The 24,535-nt window shown below is 46.0% G+C and overlaps 1 protein-coding gene across 1 annotated transcript in view; it reads left to right on the top strand.

Annotated features, from left to right (window-relative positions):
* The first annotated feature begins 22,446 nt into the window (after positions 1-22,446).
* LOC116371890 (circumsporozoite protein-like) overlaps positions 22,447-24,535 on the top strand; it is an 82,166-nt gene continuing 80,077 nt past the window's right edge. The window contains exon 1 of the mRNA XM_031821026.1: positions 22,447-22,630. Coding sequence (XP_031676886.1) covers positions 22,447-22,630 — 184 coding nt within the window. The remainder of the gene's footprint in view (positions 22,631-24,535) is intronic.

The following is a 24,535-nucleotide window of genomic DNA, read 5'->3' on the forward strand; positions in this document are numbered from 1 at the left end:
TGTAGGGGTCTACTGGGGTAAACTGACTTCTCCTTTAGTAAAACCAGCCATCTGTAGTGTAGGAGTCTACTGGGGTAAACTGACTTCGCCTTTAGTAAAACCAGCCATCTGTAGTGTAGGAGTCTACTGGGGTAAACTGACTTCGCCTTTAGTAAAACCAGCCATCTGTAGTGTAGGGGTCTACTGGGGTAAACTGACTTGTCCTTTAGTAAACCCAGCCATCTGTAGTGTAGGGGTCTACTGGGGTAAACTGACTTCTCCTTTAGTAAAACCAGCCATCTGTAGTGTAGGGGTCTACTGGGGTAAACTGACTTCTCCTTTAGTAAAACCAGCCATCTGTAGTGTAGGGGTTTACTGGGGTAAACTGACTTCTCCTTTAGTAAAACCAGCCATCTGTAGTGTAGGGGTCTACTGGGGTAAACTGACTTCTCCTTTAGTAAAACCAGCCATCTGTAGTGTAGGGGTCTACTGGGGTAAACTGACTTCTCCTTTAGTAAAACCAGCTATCTGTAGTGTAGGGGTCTACTGGGGTAAACTGACTTCTCCTTTAGTAAAACCAGCCATCTGTAGTGTAGGGGTCTACTGGGGTAAACTGACTTCTCCTTTAGTAAAACCAGCCATCTGTAGTATAGGGGTCTACTGGGGTAAACTGACTTATCCTTTAGTAAAACCAGCCATCTGTAGTGTAGGGGTCTACTGGGGTAAACTGACTTCTCCTTTAGTAAAACCAGCCATCTGTAGTGTAGGGGTCACTGTCTGTTTTACACAAAGCTGGGTAGCTGTGCAGCGACACTCCCCATCAAACCTGAATTGGAGAAACTCCCCAAATACAGGTGTGCCAAGCTTGTAGCGTCATACCCAAGAAGACTGGAGTCTGTAATTGCTGCCAAAGGTGCTTCAACAACGTACTAAGTAAAGGGTCTGTATACTTATGGAAATGTTTTATTTCATTATTTTCCCCTCCTGTCCCCACGACATCCTTCCTGTCCCACAACGTCCTTCCTGCTCCATGCCCCCTCCTGTCCCAGGATATCCTCCCTGCCCCCTCCTGTCCCAGGAGATCCTCCATGCCCCCTCCTGTCCCAGGATATCCTCCCTGCCCCCTCCTGTCCCAGGAGATCCTCCATTCCCCCTCCTGTCCCAGGAGATCCTCCCTGCCCCCTCCTGTCCCAGGATATCCTCCATGCCCCCTCCTGTCCCAGGAGATCCTCCATGCCCCCTCCTGTCCCAGGAGATCCTCCATGCCCCCTCCTGTCCCAGGATATCCTCCATGCCCCCTCCTGTCCCAGGAGATCCTCCTTGCCCCCTCCTGTCCCAAAACATCCTTCCTGCTCCCTGCCCCCTCCTGTCCCAGGAGATCCTCCCTGCTCCCTCCTGCCCCAGGACATCCTCCCTGCCCCCTCCTGCCCCAGGACATCCTCCATGCTCCCTGCCCCAGCCCGGGGACATCCTCCATGCTCCCTGCCCCCTCCTGCCTCAGGACATCCTCCCTGCCCCCTCCTGCCCCAGGACATCCTCCATGCCCCCTCCTGCCCCAGGACATCCTCCATGCTCCCTGCCCCCTCCTGCCCCAGGACATCCTCCTGCCCCCTCCTGCCCCAGGACATCCTCCATGATCCCTGCCCCCTCCTGCGCCAGGACATCCTCCCTGCCCCCTGCCCCCTCCTGCCCCAGCCCGTGGACATCCGAGCTGAGTGGTGTCAGGTTATTGATCAGAGAGAGAGAGAGGAGGTGATAAGGATCATCTGGTGCACACCTGTCAGGTGAATCGCTGGTAGACCTCCATCTCCTCCTCCTTCTGGTATCCTTCCATCTCCTCCTCCATCTCTGCTGGCAGTGACAACCTCTCTCTGCTGTTCCCATACATCCCTAGCACCAGCTCGTCTACAGTCCCAGCCCACCCCTGTCTGTCGGCCAAACACCACAGTAGCATCTGAACAAATCATTTATACTACCACAGTACCATCTGAACAAATCATTTATACTACCACAGTAGCATCTGAACAAATCATTTATACTACCACAGTAGCATCTGAATGGATGGCTGAATCGTTTGGAAATAGTATGTGAAAGGGGACACCTAGTCAGTTGTCCAACTGAATGAATTCAACTGAAATGGGTCTTCCACATTTAACCCAACCCCTCTGAATCAGAGAGGTGGAGGGGGCTGCCTTAATCGACATCCACGGCATCAGGGTGAAGTGCCTTGCTCAAAGGGCCTATTTTTCACCTAGTTGGCTCAGGGATTCAAACCAGTAATGTTTCAGTTCCTGGCCCAACGCTCTTAACTGCTAGGCTGTCGCTCTATTGTACATGTGAACAGCATTTAATCAACAACACAACCATATTTAAAAAGAAAAAGACTTTATATGTTGACAATCTGCACATGTGGGGTTTGAATTTGCAATGGTTGGTTTCCAAGCCATGTCTGTTATCCTCTGCACCACCTGGGAAGGAGGAACTGTAGACTTGTAGGGTATTTGAGTTTTAAAAATGCTTTGAAAGTTTGTCATTTCCACTTTGATATATCAGACTTGATTTACCCTAATGAAAAATATATCAACCCCTACATATAATGTCCATGAATCATAATCCACATAATAATTCACATTGCCTGTTGCTCAAAATTGCCTGGCTCAAATTAAGATTCTACATCTGTATGTGTCTGATGAATAAAATCCTTTCTCTGTTTTGTTGAGGGGAGTTGTGTTTCGCCGACTGCAGTTTGTGAAAGATCCCACCAGGTTCCACTCCTATCAGCTTAGACCAAGAAGAAGAGGCTTCAGTGGGCACGAGATCAAACCAGGTTCCACTCCTATCAGCTTAGACCAAGAAGAAGAGGCTTCAGTGGGCACGAGATCACACCAGGTTCCACTCCTATCAGCTTAGACCAAGAAGAAGAGGCTTCAGTGGGCACGAGATCACACCAGGTTCCACTCCTATCAGCTTAGACCAAGAAGAAGAGGCTTCAGTGGGCACGAGATCAAACCAGGTTCCACTCCTATCAGCTTAGACCAAGAAGAAGAGGCTTCAGTGGGCACGAGATCACACCAGGTTCCACTCCTATCAGCTTAGACCAAGAAGAAGAGGCTTCAGTGGGCACGAGATCACACCAGGTTCCACTCCTATCAGCTTAGACCAAGAAGAAGAGGCTTCAGTGGGCACGAGATCACACCAGGTTCCACTCCTATCAGCTTAGACCAAGAAGAAGAGGCTTCAGTGGGCACGAGATCACACCAGGTTCCACTCCTATCAGCTTAGACCAAGAAGAAGAGGCTTCAGTGGGCACGAGATCACACCAGGTTCCACTCCTATCAGCTTAGACCAAGAAGAAGAGGCTTCAGTGGGCACGAGATCACACCAGGTTCCACTCCTATCAGCTTAGACCAAGAAGAAGAGCCTTCAGTGGGCACGAGATCACACCAGGTTCCACTCCTATCAGCTTAGACCAAGAAGAAGAGGCTTCAGTGGGCACGAGATCACACCAGGTTCCACTCCTATCAGCTTAGACCAAGAAGAAGAGGCTTCAGTGGGCACAAGATCACACCAGGTTCCACTCCTATCAGCTTAGACCAAGAAGAAGAGGCTTCAGTGGGCACGAGATCACACCAGGTTCCACTCCTATCAGCTTAGACCAAGAAGAAGAGGCTTCAGTGGGCACGAGATCACACCAGGTTCCACTCCTATCAGCTTAGACCAAGAAGAAGAGGCTTCAGTGGGGACGAAATCACAAACACTGGACAATTGGGGAGTGGAAAAACATTGCTTGGTCTGACGAATCCAGGTTCCTGTTGAGTCATGCTTATGGCAGAAAGCAGCATGAGTACATGGCTCCATCCTGCCTGGTGTCAATGTTTTTCTGGCACACGTTAGGTTCCTTGATATCAATTGAGCAACGTTTCCGAGTACTAAAGAATTCAGGCTGTTCTGGAGGCAAAGAGGGGGTCTGACCCAGTACTAGTGTACCTAATAAACTGTCCACAGTGTATATTTCAACACTTTGAGGTTGGAATAATACAGGGAAATTGTGCCTCCATGGCTCTTGGTGTGTTTCAAAGAAAATAAAAAACAGATTGATGCACATCTGCTTTATTTTTATCTCTTTAAATCCCTCTGTTGTCAGTTGACGTTTTGGTCTGACCACTGAGGGAGTTCGGTCTGACCACTGAGGGAGTTTGGTCTGACCACTGAGGGAGTTTGGTCTGACCACTGAGGGAGTTTGGTCTGACCACTGAGGGAATTTGGTCTGACCACTGAGGGAGTTTGGTCGGACCACTGAGGGAATTGGGTCTGACCACTGAGGGAGTTTGGTCGGACCACTGAGGGAGTTTGGTCTGACCACTGAGGGAGTTTGGTCTGACCACTGAGGGAGTTTGGTCTGACCACTGAGGGAGTTCGGTCTGACCACTGAGGGAGTTTGGTCTGACCACTGAGGGAGTTCGGTCTGACCACTGAGGGAGTTTGGTCTGACCACTGAGGGAGTTTGGTCTGACCACTGAGGGAGTTCGGTCTGACCACTGAGGGAGTTTGGTCTGACCACTGAGGGAGTTCGGTCTGACCACTGAAGGAGTTTGGTCTGACCACTGAGGGAGTTTGGTCTGACCACTGAGGGAGTTTGGTCTGACCACTGAAGGAGTTTGGTCTGACCACTGAGGGAGTTTGGTCTGACCACTGAAGGAGTTTGGTCTGACCACTGAGGGAGTTTGGTCTGACCACTGAAGGATTTTGGTCTGACCACTGAGGGAGTTTGGTCTGACCACTGAGGGATTTTGGTCTGACCACTGAGGGAGTTTGGTCTGACCACTGAGGGAGTTCGGTCGGACCACTGAGGGAGTTTGGTCTGACCACTGAGGGAGTTCGGTCGGACCACTGAAGGAGTTTGGTCTGACCACTGAAGGAGTTTGGTCTGACCACTGAGGGAGTTCGGTCTGACCACTGAAGGAGTTTGGACTGACCACTGAGGGGGTTTGGTCTGACCACTGAGGGAGTTTGGTCTGACCACTGAGGGAGTTTGGTCTGACAACTGGAGGAGTTTGGTCTGACCACTGAGAAAGTTCGGTCGGACCATTGAGGGAGTTCGGTCTGACCACTGAGGGAGTTTGGTCTGACCACTGAGGGAGTTTGGTCTGACCACTGAAGGAGTTCCTAATATGGATGCAGTAGACCAGGGCCTTCTAACAGAGATTGGTTATTTCTTTATTTAAGGACGGATATCCCATCCCTCTCCATACAGTATGCATCAGGACTGACCATCATCACCATCAGTGTCCAGCCGATTGCCTGGCTGTCTGAGTGAGAGAGGCAAGGGTTATCTAACAGAGTGGACTGAAACAGACGCCAATGATTATTGCTGTGGTTTATGTCAGATAACACAGCTCCTCTGTACGTCAGCAACGTAAACTGACCTTTGACCTTCTAGGGCGGCATAACGGAGACTTCCTGTAATGTGTGCAATCCCAACCGGCTGGTGCTGCCTGCTGACACCCAGGAGCCAGGGCACCATGTTTGCATCCCAAATGGCACCCTATTCCCTACACAGTGCACTACTTTTGACCAGAGTCCTTGAAACTAGTGCACTGTGTGGGGAATAGGGTTTCATTTGGGACTGAGGCAGAAAGGAGGGGATCGTTACGTAACAGACGTCAGCAGCACGTCAGCAGAACATTAACAGCACATCCAAGGAAATGCTTCCTGTTGTTACTGGTTTTCATGCAGATCAGTTTATCTGGGGTGTCTGGGTAAAGAGGCCATGTTGAGTAACACTGTCTATGAGACAAGGTCATACGAGAGAAATTATAATTCCTTATGAAACCAAAAATACACTTTTTATTACTAATTTCCATGTAGATAAGCTTATCTTTGGTTGTCTGGATGGAGAAGACATCTTTATAAACATCAGACAGGAAGGAGCAACTACAACTCATAGCTCTTGAATTTCACTCCCGCTTAGACATAGAATTCCCCATGTATGACTGTCTGACCGAGATTAAAGCCATGTCTTTCTGTTCCTATCCTATCGTCTCTGGGTGGTCTCAGACATGAATCTTACTTGGGGAAAAAATGACAGAAGAACCAATGCCACCGTAGTCTATGACAGAAGAACCAATGCCACCGTAGTCTATGACAGAAGAACCAATGCCACCGTAGTCTATGACAGAAGAACCAATGCCACCGTAGTCTATGGTGGTTAGTATATACGTCAGGGACATGGGGGGGGGGGCTCTGGATTCCAAACATCTCTCCACTGTGTGATCTGATCTCACCAAGGGTTGCAGCGGTTACAATAACCAACTGACAAGTCCATCGAGCCGGGAGTCCCGTCATGGCAGGACGTTCTATCCCCCTAGGTCTCTGTCCCCCTAGGTCTCTGTCCCCCTAGGTCTCTGTCCCCCTAGGTCTCTGTCCCCCTAGGTCTCTGTCTCCCTAGGTCTCTGTCCCCCTAGGTCTCTGTCCCCCGAGGTCTCTGTCCCCCGAGGTCTCTGTCCCCCGAGGTCTCTGTCCCCCTAGGTCTCTGTCCCCCTAGGTCTCTGTCCCCCCAAACCTGGGTGGACCCCCCCAAGGAACCGCCCCTGTTACCCAGCACCAGTTCTACCCCTCTCTAATTCCCAGCACTACCACTCCAGAACCAGCCCTGCTCTAATACCCAGCTCTACCACTCCAGAACCAGCCCTGGCCTACTCTAATACCCAGCACTACCACTCCAGTACCAGCCCTGACCTGCTCTAATACCCAGCACTACCACTCCAGAACCAGCCCTGCTCTAATACCCAGCTCTACCACTCTAGAACCAGCCCTGGCCTACTCTAATTCCCAGCACTACCACTCCAGAACCAGCCCTGGCCTGCTCTAATACCCAGCTCTACCACTCCAGAACCAGCCCTGGCCTGCTCTAATACCCAGCACTACCACTCCAGAACCAGCCCTGCTCTAATACCCAGCACTACCACTCCAGAACCAGCCCTGCTCTAATACCCAGCTCTACCACTCCAGTACCAGCCCTGGCCTGCTCTAATTCCCAGCACTACCACTCCAGTACCAGCCCTGGCCTACTCTAATTCCCAGCACTACCACTCCAGTACCAGCCCTGGCCTGCTTTAATTCCCAGCCCTACCACTCCAGAACCAGCCCTGCTCTAATACCCAGCACTACCACTCCAGTACCAGCCCTGGCCTACTCTAATTCCCAGCCCTACCACTCCAGAACCAGCCCTGCTCTAATACCCAGCACTACCACTCCAGTACCAGCCCTGGCCTACTCTAATTCCCAGCCCTACCACTCCAGAACCAGCCCTGCTCTAATACCCAGCTCTACCACTCCAGAACCAGCCCTGCTCTAATACCCAGCACTACCACTCCAGTACCAGCCCTGACCTGCTCTAATACCCAGCTCTACCACTCCAGAACCAGCCCTGCTCTAATTCCCAGCACTACCACTCCAGAACCAGCCCTGCTCTAATACCCAGCACTACCACTCCAGTACCAGCCCTGGCCTGCTCTAATACCCAGCACTACCACTCCAGTACCAGCCCTGACCTGCTCTAATACCCAGCACTACCACTCCAGTACCAGCCCTGGCCTGCTCTAATACCCAGCACTACCACTCCAGTACCAGCCCTGACCTGCTCTAATACCCAGCACTACCACTCCAGTACCAGCCCTGACCTGCTCTAATACCCAGCTCTACCACTCCAGAACCAGCCCTGCTCTAATTCCCAGCACTACCACTCCAGAACCAGCCCTGCTCTAATACCCAGCACTACCACTCCAGTACCAGCCCTGGCCTGCTCTAATACCCAGCACTACCACTCCAGTACCAGCCCTGACCTGCTCTAATACCCAGCACTACCACTCCAGTACCAGCCCTGGCCTGCTCTAATACCCAGCACTACCACTCCAGTACCAGCCCTGGCCTGCTCTAATACCCAGCACTACCACTCCAGTACCAGCCCTGGCCTGCTCTAATTCCCAGCACTACCACTCCAGTACCAGCCCTGGCCTACTCTAATTCCCAGCACTACCACTCCAGTACCAGCCCTGGCCTGCTTTAATTCCCAGCCCTACCACTCCAGTACCAGCCCTGCTCTAATACCCAGCACTACCACTCCAGAACCAGCCCTGGCCTACTCTAATTCCCAGCACTACCACTCCAGTACCAGCCCTGGCCTACTCTAATTCCCAGCACTACCACTCCAGTACCAGCCCTGGCCTGCTTTAATTCCCAGCCCTACCACTCCAGAACCAGCCCTGCTCTAATACCCAGCACTACCACTCCAGAACCAGCCCTGGCCTACTCTAATTCCCAGCACTACCACTCCAGTACCAGCCCTGGCCTGCTTTAATTCCCAGCCCTACCACTCCAGAACCAGCCCTGCTCTAATACCCAGCACTACCACTCCAGTACCAGCCCTGGCCTGCTTTAATTCCCAGCCCTACCACTCCAGAACCAGCCCTGCTCTAATACCCAGCACTACCACTCCAGAACCAGCCCTGGCCTACTCTAATTCCCAGCACTACCACTCCAGAACCAGCCCTGACCCTCCTTACCTCTCTACTCGGCTCCCTTAGTGTAGATTCACATTGGATGCCTATTCTTCTGCTTGTTCAACAGTAAAATGGAGTAACATACTACATTTTAGTATTTTATTTTGTATTTTCTGTAAAGTATGCTGTGACCATTAGCTACCAACAAAAACACATTATTTATATACAGCAGAGTGTTTCAGAAATGTGTCAAATCAATTGGAATCTTACTGTTGAAAACAACTAACTGATTCTATCAGTCTGCTACACTACACTCCAATGTGTCCAGATCACATGACCCATAACACCTAGGAAACACATCCCTGACAACTCCAAAGACAGGTAGTGATCCTTTATGATGGACATCCCTGACAACTCCAAAGACATGTAGTAATCCTTTATGATGGACATCCCTGACAACTCCAAAGACAGGTAGTAATCCTTTATGATGGACATCCCTGACAACTCCAAAGACAGGTAGTGATCCTTTATGATGGACATCCCTGACAACTCCAAAGACAGGTAGTGATCCTTTATGATGGACATCCCTGACAACTCCAAAGACAGGTAGTGATCCTTTATGATGGACATCCCTGACAACTCCAAAGACAGGTAGTGATCCTTTATGATGGACATCCCTGACAACTCCAAAGACAGGTAGTGATCCTTTATGATGGACATCCCTGACAACTCCAAAGACATGTAGTAATCCTTTATGATGGACATCCCTGACACATGCAGCCAACCTGGCCTGAACAGGCCTATGTTTATTCATGCTTTTGCCTTTATGAAGTCTTGTTGGCAGTTTGTTGTTAAAAGAGCGAGGAGCTGCGGGAGGTAGCTAGCTAACGTAAAGCGGTGGTGTATCAGAGGAGATGTGGTGGGGGGTGGGGGGGGGAAGCTCCCTGAGCTGCGGGAGGTAGCTAGCTAACGTAAAGCGGTGGTGTATCAGAGGGGATGTGCTTTTCTTTTGGGGGGGGGGGGGGGGGGGGGGGGGGGGTGAGAGGAAGCTGCCTGAGCTGCTGGCTCTTGGGGGTCTGAAGATTGGAGCCATGTGGTCTGTAAACGATGAGGTAAAGCTGATAGCTTGTAGCATCTGGAGGACATTCACTTTGGCTGTGTCCTAAATGGTAACATATTCTCTTTTGAACAACGGCCCCCCCGCAGTGAGCTCTGGTCAAATGTTGTGCGTTATATAGGGAAGTAGGAGGCCATTTCTGACTCAGACTCACTCACTCCATACATACGACATGGGATGTATTGACTTGCTCTGGTCCACAGATGTACAGTAGAGGCAGGGGTGGGAAAAGTACTCAATTGTCATACTTGAGTAAAAGTAAAGATACCTTTAACAGAAAATGACTTAAGTAAAAGTGAAAGTCACCCGGGTAAAAGTCTAAAAGTGTCTGGTTCTAAATGTACTTCCAAAAGGGTTTTAATTGGTTGAGCATGGCCCTTGCAATGCCAGGGTTGTGGGTTCGATCCCCACAGGGGGACCAGAATGAAAAAAAAAGTCTTAAAATGTATGGACTCACTAGTGTTAGTGACTCTGGATTAGATTGTCTGCTAAAATGACTCAAATGTAAGTAAAGTGGTGGAAAAAAATACTTAATTTTCATTCTTGAGTAAATAATAAATGCTACACATCAAATTCCTTAAACACACACCTCACACACACACCTCACACACACACACACACACACCTCACACACACACCTCACACACCTCACACACACACACCTCACACACACACACCTCACACACACACACACACACCTCACACACACACACACACACACCTCACACACACACCTCACACACACACCTCACACACACACACCTCACACACACACCTCACACACACACACACACACACCTCACACACACACCTCACACACACACCTCACACACACACACACACCTCAAAAAAACACACCTCACACACACACCTCACACACACACACCTCACACACACACCTCACACACACACACCTCACACACACACACACACACCTCACACACACACCTCACACACACACCTCACACACACACCTCACACACACACACCTCACACACACACACACACCTCACACACACACCAGACGGCACAATGTTCTTGCTTTAAAAAAAAAAAATGTACAGACAGACAGGGGCACACTCAGACATAATTTCCACACGCTGTATTTGTGTTTAAGTGAGGCAGTAGGTCATAACAACGCGTTGTATTGATAGGTGCATCGATTGGACCATATTGCTGTCCTGCCTGAGCATTTTCAAAGGTAACCAGTACTTCTGGGTGTCAGGGAAAATGTATAGAATCAAAAGTACTTTATTTTCTTTAGGAATGTAGGGAAGTAAAAGGAAATAGTAAACTAGAGTAACCCCAAAAAACAACTTAAGTATTTTTTACTTAAGTACTTTACACCAGTGAGTATAGGCTTCCTGTGCAGAGATGGGGGATTGACATGAAACCCCTTAAAAGGGTGTACAAGGAAGGGCTCCTTCATCTGGAGGGCGTCACGACCTCCTAACCTTATTACTCTGTGTGTGTGTGTGTGTGTGTGTGTGTGTGTGTGTGTGTGTGTGTGTGTGTGTGTGTGTGTGTGTGAAGTGTATACCCACTGGTTGCAGGTTATTGTAAACGATAAATGGAAAGATGTCAGCAGAGATTCACTATCTTCAATAGAACACGTTGGGAAACTGTAATCACTTCAGTGATAGTATTATAGTATTATATCATCTATTTACACTGTAATCACTCCAGTGATAGTATTACATCATCTATTTACACTGTAATCACTCCAGTGATAGTATTACATCATCTATTTACACTGTAATCACTCCAGTGATAGTATTACATCATCTATTTACACTGTAATCACTCCAGTGATAGTATTATAGTATGACATCATCTTTTACACTGTAATCACTCCAGTGATAGTATTACATCATCTATTTACACTGTAATCACTCCAGTGATAGTGTTATAGTATGACATCATCTTTTACACTGTAATCACTCCAGTGATAGTATGACATCATCTATTTACACTGTAATCACTCCAGTGCTAGTATTATAGTATGACATCATCTATTTACACTGTAATCACTCCAGTGCTAGTATTATAGTATGACATCATCTATTTACACTGTAATCACTCCAGTGATAGTGTTATAGTATGACATCATCTTTTACACTGTAATCACTCCAGTGATAGTATTACATCATCTATTTACACTGTAATCACTCCAGTGATAGTATTATAGTATTACATCATCTATTTACACTGTAATCACTCCAGTGATAGTATTATAGTATGACATCATCTATTTACACTGTAATCACTCCAGTGATAGTATTATAGTATGACATCATCTATTTACACTGTAATCACTCCAGTGATAGTATTACATCATCTATTTACACTGTAATCACTCCAGTGATAGTATTATAGTATGACATCATCTATTTACACTGTAATCACTCCAGTGATAGTATTACATCATCTATTTACACTGTAATCACTCCAGTGATAGTGTTATAGTATGACATCATCTTTTACACTGTAATCACTCCAGTGATAGTATTATAGTATGACATCATCTTTTTACACTGTAATCACTCCAGTGATAGTATTATAGTATGACATCATCTATTTACACTGTAATCACTGCAGTGATAGTGTTATAGTATGACATCATCTTTTACACTGTAATCACTCCAGTGATAGTATTATAGTATGACATCATCTTTTTACACTGTAATCACTCCAGTGATAGTATTATAGTATGACATCATCTATTTACACTGTAATTACTCCAGTGTTAGTATGACATCATCTTTTTACACTGTAATCACTCCAGTGATAGTATTATAGTATGACATCATCTTTTTACACTGTAATTACTCCAGTGCTAGTATTATAGTATGACATCATATATTTACACTGTAATTACTCCAGTGCTAGTATTATAGTATGACATCATCTATTTACACTGTAATTACTCCAGTGCTAGTATTATAGTATGACATCATCTATTTACACTGTAATCACTCCAGTGCTAGTATTATAGTATGACATCATCTATTTACACTGTAATCACTCCAGTGCTAGTATTATAGTATGACATCATCTATTTACACTGTAATCACTCCAGTGCTAGTATTATAGTATGACATCATCTATTTACACTGTAATTACTCCAGTGCTAGTATTATAGTATGACATCATCTATTTACACTGTAATCACTCCAGTGCTAGTATTATAGTATGACATCATCTATTTACACTGTAATCACTCCAGTGATAGTATTATAGTATGACATCATCTATTTACACTGTAATCACTCCAGTGATAGTATTATAGTATGACATCATCTATTTACACTGTAATTACTCCAGTGCTAGTATTATAGTATGACATCATCTATTTACACTGTAATCACTCCAGTGCTAGTATTATAGTATGACATCATCTATTTACACTGTAATTACTCCAGTGATAGTATTATAGTATGACATCATCTATTTACACTGTAATTACTCCAGTGTTAGTATGACATCATCTTTTTACACTGTAATCACTCCAGTGCTAGTATTATAGTATGACATCATCTATTTACACTGTAATTACTCCAGTGCTAGTATTATAGTATGACATCATCTATTTACACTGTAATCACTCCAGTGCTAGTATTATAGTATGACATCATCTATTTACACTGTAATCACTCCAGTGCTAGTATTATAGTATGACATCATCTATTTACACTGTAATCACTCCAGTGCTAGTATTATAGTATGACATCATCTATTTACACTGTAATCACTCCAGTGCTAGTATTATAGTATGACATCATCTATTTACACTGTAATCACTCCAGTGATAGTATTACATCATCTATTTACACTGTAATCACTCCAGTGCTAGTATTATAGTATGACATCATCTATTTACACTGTAATTACGTGGCCGTTCTGTTTATAAAACATGAATAAACTGTTAAAAACGGCACTCGGGACCATCAATCCCCTCAAAGTAACTGAACACAAGTCATTTCTGAACAACAGAGTGGTGATGTTTTAGCCTCTCAGAGAGTCTTCAAGTACCTCCTGGGATATAGCCAAAGTATTGCTAATTCTAAAAACAAAAACACAAGTTGTAGAAATGTAAGGGGTATTGAAAAAAAATGTCAGTTAAAAAAGAGAGAAAGTTCATGAAATATTTGACAATGTGTAAGTTCCAAATGGAACACTATTCCCTATATAGTGCACTACTTTGAGCAGGACCGTATGGGCAAAAGTAGTACACTAGAAAGGGAATAGGGTGCCATTTTGGACAAATATCAAAGTCTTTCCTGTTATGAAACCGCAGTGAAAGTAACAGAGGTCCCTTCTGTCAACAGAACCCTTACCAAGTCTCTTCACTTCATGTCCCTGCTTGCATCACGGATTAAAACACCAGTACTACTGGTTTAAGTGACGTCCTCCTCCTCAGATCCCTATCAGCACCCATTGTAATGGATTAAAACACCAGTACTACTGGTTTAAGTGACGTCCTCCTCCTCAGATCCCTATCAGCCCCCATTGTAACGGATTAAAACACCACTACTACTGGTTTAAGTGACGTCCTCCTCCTCAGATCCCTATCAGCCCCCATTGTAATGGCGGACATTTTGATTCAATAATGACATTTGAGTCGTCAGAGAAAAGTTGACCAAATAAGAATAATATCGACCCAGTGTGGTGGAAGTTACTAGGGCTGAATCACAATTGACTCCCTATTCCCTATGTAGTGCACTACTAGCCATAGGGCTCTGGTCAAAAGTAGTGCACTACGTAGGTAAAGGGTGCCATTTGGGATGCAAGCTAGGCCAGGCCAATATGGGGCCAATCACCCAGCAAGGTACAGTAGGAAGCAAAACGGGAAGAATGTGAGCAATTCCCTTGATCCAATTTGCAGGGGCATAGCATGTCAGGAGGCATCACATTAAGGTGCTGGGCTTCATTAAGGTAGCTGAAGGCCAAACATGAAGTTACCCGTCTGACAGTCATATTAACAAAGCAGCTCTTGGGTCAGTAATGACATTGGTTTGGTTATCTCTGGGATACACGGTTATCTCTGGGATACACGGTTATCTCTGGGATACACGGTTATCTCTGGGATACACAGTTATCTCTGGGATACACGGTTGGGATAGATGGTTATCTCTGAAATACACGGTTGGGATAGATGGTTATCTCTGAAATACACGGTTGGGATAGATGGTTATCTCTGGGATACACGGCTATCTCTGGGATACACGGCTATCTCTGGGATACACGGCTATCTCTGGGATACACGGTTATCTTTGGGATGCACGGCTATCTCTGGGATACACTGTTATCTCTGGGATACGCGGTTATCTCTGGGATACGCGGTTATCTCTGGGATACGCGGTTATCCCTGGGATACGCGGTTATCTCTGGGATACGCGGTTATCTTTGGGATGCACGGCTATCTCTGGGATACACGGTTATCTCTGGGATACGCGGTTATCTCTGGGATACACGCATACTTGGGACCTGGAAATACATGTCTTGTGACTTGGGTGAAAGGTAAAGAAAAAGTAAAAAATAAATAATGTATAAGATAATGATAGATGAGTGGCCTGGGAAAACCCTTCAGCATTGTGTTGTATCCTACCTGTCTGTTTCTCCCTCTCTCCACTCTCTCCATCCACTGTCTGTTAAATAAAACATATGTTGAGTGACCTGGGACAACACTTGAGCTAATCTTTGTGTAAGTAGGATTACTGGTATTTGGTCCATGATTTAAAAAGTGAAATTCCATTTGGTCTGTGATTTAAACAGTGAAGGTCCATTTGGTCTGTGATTTAAACAGTGAAGGTACATTTGGTTTGTGATTTATACAGTGAAAGTACATTTGGTCCGTGATTTATACAGTGAAGGTGCATTTGGTCCATGATTTATACAGTGAAGGTGCATTTGGTCCGTGATTTATACAGTGAAGGTGCATTTGGTCTGTGATTTAAACAGTGACGGTACATTTGGTCCATGATTTATACAGTGAAGGTGCATTTGGTCCGTGATTTATACAGTGAAGGTGCATTTGGTCTGTGATTTAAACAGTGAAGGTACATTTGGTTCGTGATTTAAACAGTGAAGGTGCATTTGGTCCATGATTTATACAGTGAAGGTGCATTTGGTCCGTGATTTATACAGTGAAGGTGCATTTGGTCTGTGATTTAAACAGTGAAGGTACATTTGGTTCATGATTTATACAGTGAAGGTACATTTGGTTCGTGATTTATACAGTGAAAGTACATTTGGTCTGTGATTTAAACAGTGAAGGTCCATTTGGTCTGTGATTTAAACAGTGAAGGTACATTTGGTTCATGATTTATACAGTGAAGGTACATTTGGTTCGTGATTTATACAGTGAAGGTACATTTGGTTCGTGATTTAAACAGTGAAGGTGCATTTGGTCTGTGATTTAAACAGTGAAGGTACATTTGGTTCGTGATTTAAACAGTGAAGGTGCATTTGGTCCGTGATTTAAACAGTGAAGGTGCATTTGGTCCGTGATTTAAACAGTGAAGGTCCATTGTTAGTATAAGATCAGGGCTGTGGCCAATGCAAGCTCTGTTTAATGCTTTAAAAAAACATTATGTCCCTAAAGAAAATGTTTTTCCATTCATATACCATATGAAACATTATCCAAAGCAACACATTTATGCCCTGGTTATAAATCAGAGTGTTCAGATGGTTGAAACTTGGTTGCTATCCAACATGCTATTTGACAGAGAGAACATGCGTCCTCCAAGAATATCTATTGTCTTCACCTAGCAACATATCTTATGATACAGACATATTTTGGCATGATTTTGGGGAATACTAATTTATTATCATGTTGGCGTCTCGACCAAGTTATAAGTTGAGCGTTCTGGCGGCTATATCGATCCCTTGGGTTTATATTTTTCAGGAGCTGCAAGTTGATCCAATATTTTTATGGATTCCTGACGAGGAGAGGGACAATTTTGGGTGGGGGGGTTGATTTCGCAATAATTCTTCTGGCCAAACATCAACATCAAGATGAGAGAAAGTAAATGTTTTCAGTGTTTTTAGCCCAACTTAGTTATGCCGTTCGCCTCATTGCGTTTGCATGCATTTCCGATACACAATGTTTTGGTTTTTCCGTAATCCTCGCCAGCCAATTAATGTGGCTTTTATCGTGTCTCTGTCACTTTAATCATTCCACCAGAGGTGGCCTACCGCAGGGAAACACAGCGGACAAGTCATTTAGTGTTGCAAATCATCGCTACCTGTTGTTGAAGATTATTGAGTTGCTCGTGACACTACATAGCCTACTTCTCATTTCACTGTCGTGAAACAGGAAATCATTTTATTTATTGCCATGGTAATCTCACCCTTAAAGTTACCTCAGCTCTACTTCTCATTTCACTGTCGTGAAACAGGAAATCATTCTATTTATTGCCATGGTAATCTCACCCTTAAAGTTACCTCAGCTCTACTTCTCATTTCTCTGTCGTGAAACAGGAAATCATTTTATTTATTGCCATGGTAATCTCACCCTTAAAGTTACCTCAGCTCTACTTCTCATTTCTCTGTCGTGAAACAGGAAATCATTTTATTTATTGCCATGGTAATCTCACCCTTAAAGTTACCTCAGCTCTACTTCTCATTTCTCTGTCGTGAAACAGGAAATAATTTTATTTATTGCCATGGTAATCTCACCCTTAAAGTTACCTCAGCTCTACTTCTCATTTCTCTGTCGTGAAACAGGAAATCATTCTATTTATTGCCATGGTAATCTCACCCTTAAAGTTACCTCAGCTCTACTTCTCATTTCACTGTCGTGAAACAGGAAATCATTGTATTTATTGCCATGGTATTTATTGCCATGGTAATCTCACCCTTAAAGTTACCTCAGCTCTACTTCTCAGCCTTTCTTGAGATAACTTGTTACCTTAACACCTAATGTTACATTGACAACAGTTTCACACTTTTGAACCAGCTGCTGTGAAATTAAGCTGAGACAATAACTAATAAGAGAATGATACAGAGTTATGCAGAGAAAATGATGCAGACAGAATGACGCAGAGAGAGTGATACAGACAGAGTGACAGACAGAGAGAGTGATGCAGAGAGAGTGATGCAGAGAGAGTGATACAGACAGAATGATGCAGAGAGAGTGATACAGACAGAGAGAGTGATGCAGAGAGAGTGACAGACAGAGAGAGGATACAGACAGAGTGATACAGAGAGAGAGTGATACAGACAGAGTGATGCAGAGAGAGTGATACAGACAGAGAGTGATGCAGAGAGAGTGATACAGACAGAGTGATACAGACAGAGAGAGTGATACAGACAGACAGAGTGATACAGACAGAGAGAGTGATACAGACAGAGTGACAGACAGAGAGAGTGATGCAGAGAGAGTGATGCAGAGAGAGTGATACAGACAGAGTGATACAGACAGAGAGAGTGATACAGACAGACAGAGTGATACAGACAGAGAGAGTGATACAGACAGACAGAGTGATACAGACAGAGAGAGTGATACAGACAGAGTGACAGACAGAGAGAGTGATACAGACAGAATGACAGACAGAGAGAGTGATACAGACAGACAGAGTGATACAGAGAGAGTGATATAGAGAGAGAGTGATACAGACAGAGTGATACAGAAAGAGTGATGCAGAAAGAGTGAAACAGACAGAGAGTGATACAGACAGAGTGACAGACAGAGAGAGGATACAGACAGAGTGATACAGACAGAGAGTGATACAAACAGAGTGATACAGAAAGAGTGATACAGACAGAGAGAGTGATACAGACAGAGAGAGTGATACAGACAGAGAGAGTGATACAGACAGAGAGAGTGATACAGACAGACAGAGTGATGCAGAGAGAGTGATGCAGAGAGAGTGATTCAGAGACAGTGATGCAGAGTGAGTGATTCCGAGTGAGTGATTCCGAGTGAGTGATGCAGAGAGAGTGATGCAGAGTGAGTGATGCAGAGTGAGTGATGCAGAGAGAGTGATGCAGAGTGAGTGATGCAGACAGACAAGGTGATGCAGACAGACAGAGTGATGCAGGCAGAGAGAGTGATGCAGAGAGAATGATACTGACAGACAGAGTGATACAGACAGAGAGAGTGATACAGACAGAGTGATACAGACAGAGAGAGTTATGCAGAGAGAGTGATACAGACAGAGTGACAGACAGAGAGAGTGATACAGACAGACAGAGTGATGCAGAGAGAGTGATACAGACAGACAGAGTGATGCAGAGAGAGAGAAACAGACAGTGAGTGATACAGAGTGAATGATACAAAGAGAGTGATACAGAGAGAGTGATTCAGAGAGAATGATGCAGACAGAGAGTGATGGGGACAGAGAGAGTGATGCAGAGTGAGTGATGCAGAGAGAAAGAGTGATGCAGAGAGAGTGATGCAGAGTGAGTGATGCAGAGTGAGTGATGCAGACAGAAGAGTGATGCAGACAGAAGAGTGATGCAGAGAGAGTGATGCAGACAGAAAGAGTGATGCAGAGAGAGTGATGCAGAGTGAGTGATGCAGAGTGAGTGATGCAGACAGAGTGAATGATGCAGACAGAAAGAGTGATGCAGAGTGAGTGATGCAGAATGAGTGATGCAGAGTGAGTGATGCAGAGTGAGTGATGCAGACAGAAAGAGTGATGCAGAGAGAGTGATGCAGAGTGAGTGATGCAGACAGAAAGAGTGATGCAGAGAGAATGATGCAGACAGAAAGAGTGATGCAGAGAGAGTGATGCAGACAGAAATAGTGATACAGACAGAGTGATGCAGACAGAGAGTGATGCAGAGTGAGTGATGCAGACAGAAAGAGTGATGCAGAGTGAGTGATGCAGACAGAAATAGTGATGCAGAGAGAGTGATGCAGACAGAAAGAGTGATGCAGAGAGTGATGCAGAGAGAGTGATGCAGAGTGAGTGATGCAGAGAGAGAATACGGTACTGAGGTCTATGCATCCCTCACGTCAGATCAGAAAATCAGTGTGTCAGAGAGTCCAGCACTTTTCAACACTCCTCGTCTCCTACATGAAACAGTTTGTATTGTCCACAACACAGCTCTTTGTCCATGTCTCTCTTTCTCTCTCTCTGTCCACTACAGAGAAATCCATCCTGTCTGTTTAAAGAGATCTGGGGTTAGAGGAGGGCCTGTGCTCCGGGTCTTTACTTCAGGCTGAGTCTCTAATGGCGCCCTATTCCCTTTACAGGGCCCTGGTCAAAAGTATTGCACTACATAGGGAATAGGGTGTGATTTGGAACACAGACATAATGTAATCTGTCTTCTTCTCCAGTGCAGTTAAACCCAGCGGAGTCCTCCTGCTACAGTAATAATAATGTATGGGTTGATAATCAAACCCAGACCTCTCTGTTGAAGATGTAGTAGAGGAGTTCTGGTGGTTCTCTTCCCTGCTGGCTGTATTAAGGCCAAGGGCTTACCTTCATAGTAGATGTTGCACTCTTAGAAAAACATATGCTATCTAGAATCTAAAACGGTTCTATGGCTGTCCCCATAGGATAACCCTCTGCAGAACCCTTTTTGGTTCCAGGTAGAACCCTTTTGGTTCCAGGTAGAACCCTTTTGGTTTTAGGTAGAACCCTTTCGAATTATTTTGTAGAACCCTTTACACAGAGGGTTATACATGGAATCCAAAAGAGTTCTACCTGGAACCAAAAAAGGGTTCTCCTATGATGACAGCCGAAGAACCCTTTTGGAACCCTTTTTTCTAAGACTGTAGTCATTGTTGCTCCAAAGTGCACATGTGTGTTTGTCTCTTAGTTTAAGAAGTAACAGATTTTTACATCATAGACTAAACAAATACAAATCAATAAACACTTCAATTTGCTCTTGTCAGAAAACATTCAGATCAATCAAGGAAAAAGAGCTGATCCTTGATGTTTTGATATTGATTCCCTAACCTTTGATAGTGTTACTGATACCCTTTGATAGGGTCTTTATCTATGCAGATAGCAAGTAATGCTGACATTTAGTTTTAAAGCAGGGGTAGTTGGGTGTTTACCTCCCAGCTGTATGTTAACCAGGTAATATGGTCTAACCTCCGTGTCAGCTGATATGCTGCTCCAGGCATTGGTCCTATTCTGAGGTAGTAGATTAATGCACAACATATTTGTATTTATTTAACCTTTATTTAACCGGGCAAGTCAGTTATGAACAATTTCTTATTTACAATGACGGCCTCCTCGGGCCAAACTCGGACGATGCTGGGCCAATTGTGCGCCGCCTTATGGGACAGCCAATCACGGCAGGATGTGATACATACCTGTGTTACCTTCTCAGTCTCCTCAGGCCAACACCGGGTAACAATTACTGTCTATAGTCCAACACCAGGTTACTGTCCATAGTCCAACACCAGGTTACTGTCCATAGTCCAACACCAGGTTACTGTCTATAGTCCAACACCAGGTTACTGTCCATAGTCCAACACCAGGTTACTGTCCATAGTCCAACACCAGGTTACTGTCTATAGTCCAACACCAGGTTACTGTCCATAGTCCAACACCAGGTTACTGTCTATAGTCCAACACCAGGTAACAATTACTGTCTATAGTCCAACACCAGGTTACTGTCTATAGTCCAACACCAGGTTACTGTCTATAGTCCAACACCAGGTTACTGTCTATAGTCCAACACCAGGTTACAGTCTATAGTCCAACACCAGGTTACTATCCATAGTCCAACACCAGGTTACTGTCTATAGTCCAACACCAGGTTACAGTCTATAGTCCAACACCAGGTTACAGTCTATAGTCCAACACCAGGTTACAGTCTCTAGTCCAACACCAGGTTACTGTCTGTAGTCCAACACCAGGTTACTGTCTATAGTCCAACACCAGGTTACAGTCCAACACCAGGTTACTGTCTATAGTCCAACACCAGGTTACAGTCTATAGTCCAACACCAGGTTACTGTCTCTAGTCCAACACCAGGTAACAATTACTGTCTATAGTCCAACACCAGGTTACTGTCTATAGTCCAACACCAGGTTACTGTCTATAGTCCAACACCAGGTTACAGTCTATAGTCCAACACCAGGTTACAGTCTATAGTCCAACACCAGGTTACAGTCTATAGTCCAACACCAGGTTACTATCCCATAGTCCAACACCAGGTTACTGTCTATAGTCCAACACCAGGTTACAGTCTATAGTTCAACACCAGGTTACAGTCTATAGTCCAACACCAGGTTACAGTCTCTAGTCCAACACCAGGTTACTGTCTATAGTCCAACACCAGGTTACTGTCTATAGTCCAACACCAGGTTACAGTCTCTAGTCCAACACCAGGTTACTGTCTATAGTCCAACACCAGGTTACTGTCTATAGTCCAACACCTGGTTACAGTCTATAGTCCAACACCAGGTTACAGTCTATAGTCCAACACCAGGTTACTGTCTATAGTCCAACACCAGGTTACTGTCTATAGTCCAACACCAGGTTACTGTCTATAGTCCAACACCAGGTTACAGTCTATAGTCCAACACCAGGTTACAGTCTATAGTCCAACACCAGGTTACTATCCATAGTCCAACACCAGGTTACTGTCTATAGTCCAACACCAGGTTACAGTCTATAGTTCAACACCAGGTTACAGTCTATAGTCCAACACCAGGTTACAGTCTCTAGTCCAACACCAGGTTACTGTCTATAGTCCAACACCAGGTTACTGTCTATAGTCCAACACCTGGTTACAGTCTATAGTCCAACACCAGGTTACAGTCTATAGTCCAACACCAGGTTACTGTCTGTAGTCCAACACCAGGTTACAGGGTCCAGCTGGACTGGACGCCGTGTTTGGAAGCTCCGGGCCGTGGACCGCCTCAGGAGGTTCCGGGCCATGGACCGCCTCAGGAGGTTCCGGGCCGTGGACCGCCTCAGGAGGTTCCGGGCCGTGGACCACCTCAGGAGGTTCCGGATCGTGGACTGTCTGAGGAGGTTCCGGATCGTGGACTGTCTCAGGAGGTTCCGGACTGGGAACTGTCGCCGGAAGCTCTGGAAAGGGGATCGTCTCAGGAAGCCTGGTGCGTGGGGCCGGCACTGGTGGTACCGGACAGGTGACACGCACCTCAGGGCGAGCACGAAGAGCAGGCACAGGACGTACCGGACTGGGGAGACGCACTGGAGGCCTGATGTGTGGGGCCGGTACAGGTGACACTGGACTGATGACACACACTTCAGGGCGAGTGCAGGGAGAAGGAACAGGACGTACTGGGCTGTGAAGGCCCACCGGTGACCTGGTGCGTATAGCCTGCATCAATGGCCGTGCGAGGAGCTAGCACAGGACGTACTGGGCTGTGAAGGCCCACCGGTGACCTGGTGCGTATAGCCTGCATCAATGGTACCGGTTCGATGACACACCTCGCACGGCAAGTGTGAGGAGCTAGCACAGGACGCACTGGGCTGTGAAGGCCCACCGGTGACCTGGTGCGTAGAGCCTGCATCAATGGTACCGGTTCGATGACACACCTCGCACGGCAAGTGTGAGGAGCTAGCACAGGACGCACTGGGCTGTGAAGGCCCACCGGTGACCTGGTGCGTAGAGCCTGCATCAATGGTACCGGTTCGATGACACACCTCGCACGGCAAGTGCGAGGAGCTAGCACAGGACGCACTGGGCTGTGGAGGCACACTGGAGACCTGGTACGTAGAGCCGGCACAAATTGTACCGGAACGATGACACACTTCGCATGGCGAGTGCGAGGAGCTAGCACAGGACGTACTGGGCTGTGGAGGCGTACATCTGGGCGAGTGCGAGGAGCAGGCACAGGACATACCGGCCTGGGAAGGCGCACTGGAGGCCTGATGCGTGGGACCGGCACAGATTGCACCGGACTGGTAACGCTCCTCCAAACGCCTGCGTTGCCGCATACTCCTCACCAACTCCATTCTCCGGTTTCCCTCCTCTCACTGTTCCATTGACTCCCAGGCGGGCTCTGGCACTCTCCCTGGGTCGACCGACCACCTCTCTACCTCCTCCCATGTTGTCACTGATTCACACCTCAGCATTGCCGACCACCCCGTGTGCCCCCCTCAAAAAACGATTTTGGGCTGTTTTTTGGGCTTTCCTTGTGGCCGAGAACCCCGGCGTCGCTGTCCTCCCTTCTCTCCTTGCGTCTGCTGTGACTCCTGCCACGGAAGGATCTCCTGTCCTTCCATTATTTCCTCCTAGGTCCAAACTATTTTCCCCATTGTAGCACGCTGCTTGGTCCTGGACTGGTGGGGATATTCTGTCACGTTCGTGTGGAGAAACGGACCAAGATCTGGGTTCCACATCTTTATTTCGTGAAACACACAAAACAATAAAGAATAACGAAACGTGACGACAAAGGAGTGCTGACATACAACTACCCATAAACAATATTCCACAAAACACAGCTGGAAAATGCTACTTAAATATGATCCCCAATTAGAGACAACGAAAGCCAGCTGCCTCTAATTGGGAATCATACCAAACACCAACATAGAAAACAAAACTAGAACCCCAAATAGAAAATATAAACTAGACTAACCCCCCAGTCACCCCTTGACCTACTCCACCATAGAAAATAAGGACTCTCTATGGTCAGGACGTGACAATTTGCAATACATTTCCTAAATGTCTAACAAAAATTCTAAAAACAAGTGGTATTGTGTGTAGATGAGTGAGAAAAAAATGGAATCCATTTTGAATTCAGGCTGTAACACAACAACATGTGGAATAACTGAAGGGGTACTATGAATACGTTCTCTCTACTCTCTTTCCTTGTCTCTTCTCTCCCTCTTTCCCTCTCCCCTCCCTCTCTCTTCGTCCTCCTTCATTGAAACAAAGATCATCTCCTCTGGGTTGAAAAGAAAACATCTAGGGACAGTTGAGTGAATTACACACTGATGTGTTTTGTTGCCATTGTGGTTTATGAGTGATCCAGTTCAATGATGAGATACTCCAT

The sequence above is a fragment of the Oncorhynchus kisutch genome, unplaced genomic scaffold, assembly GCF_002021735.2.
Source record: "Oncorhynchus kisutch isolate 150728-3 unplaced genomic scaffold, Okis_V2 scaffold3813, whole genome shotgun sequence".
NCBI classification, from domain to species: Eukaryota; Metazoa; Chordata; class Actinopteri; order Salmoniformes; family Salmonidae; genus Oncorhynchus; species Oncorhynchus kisutch.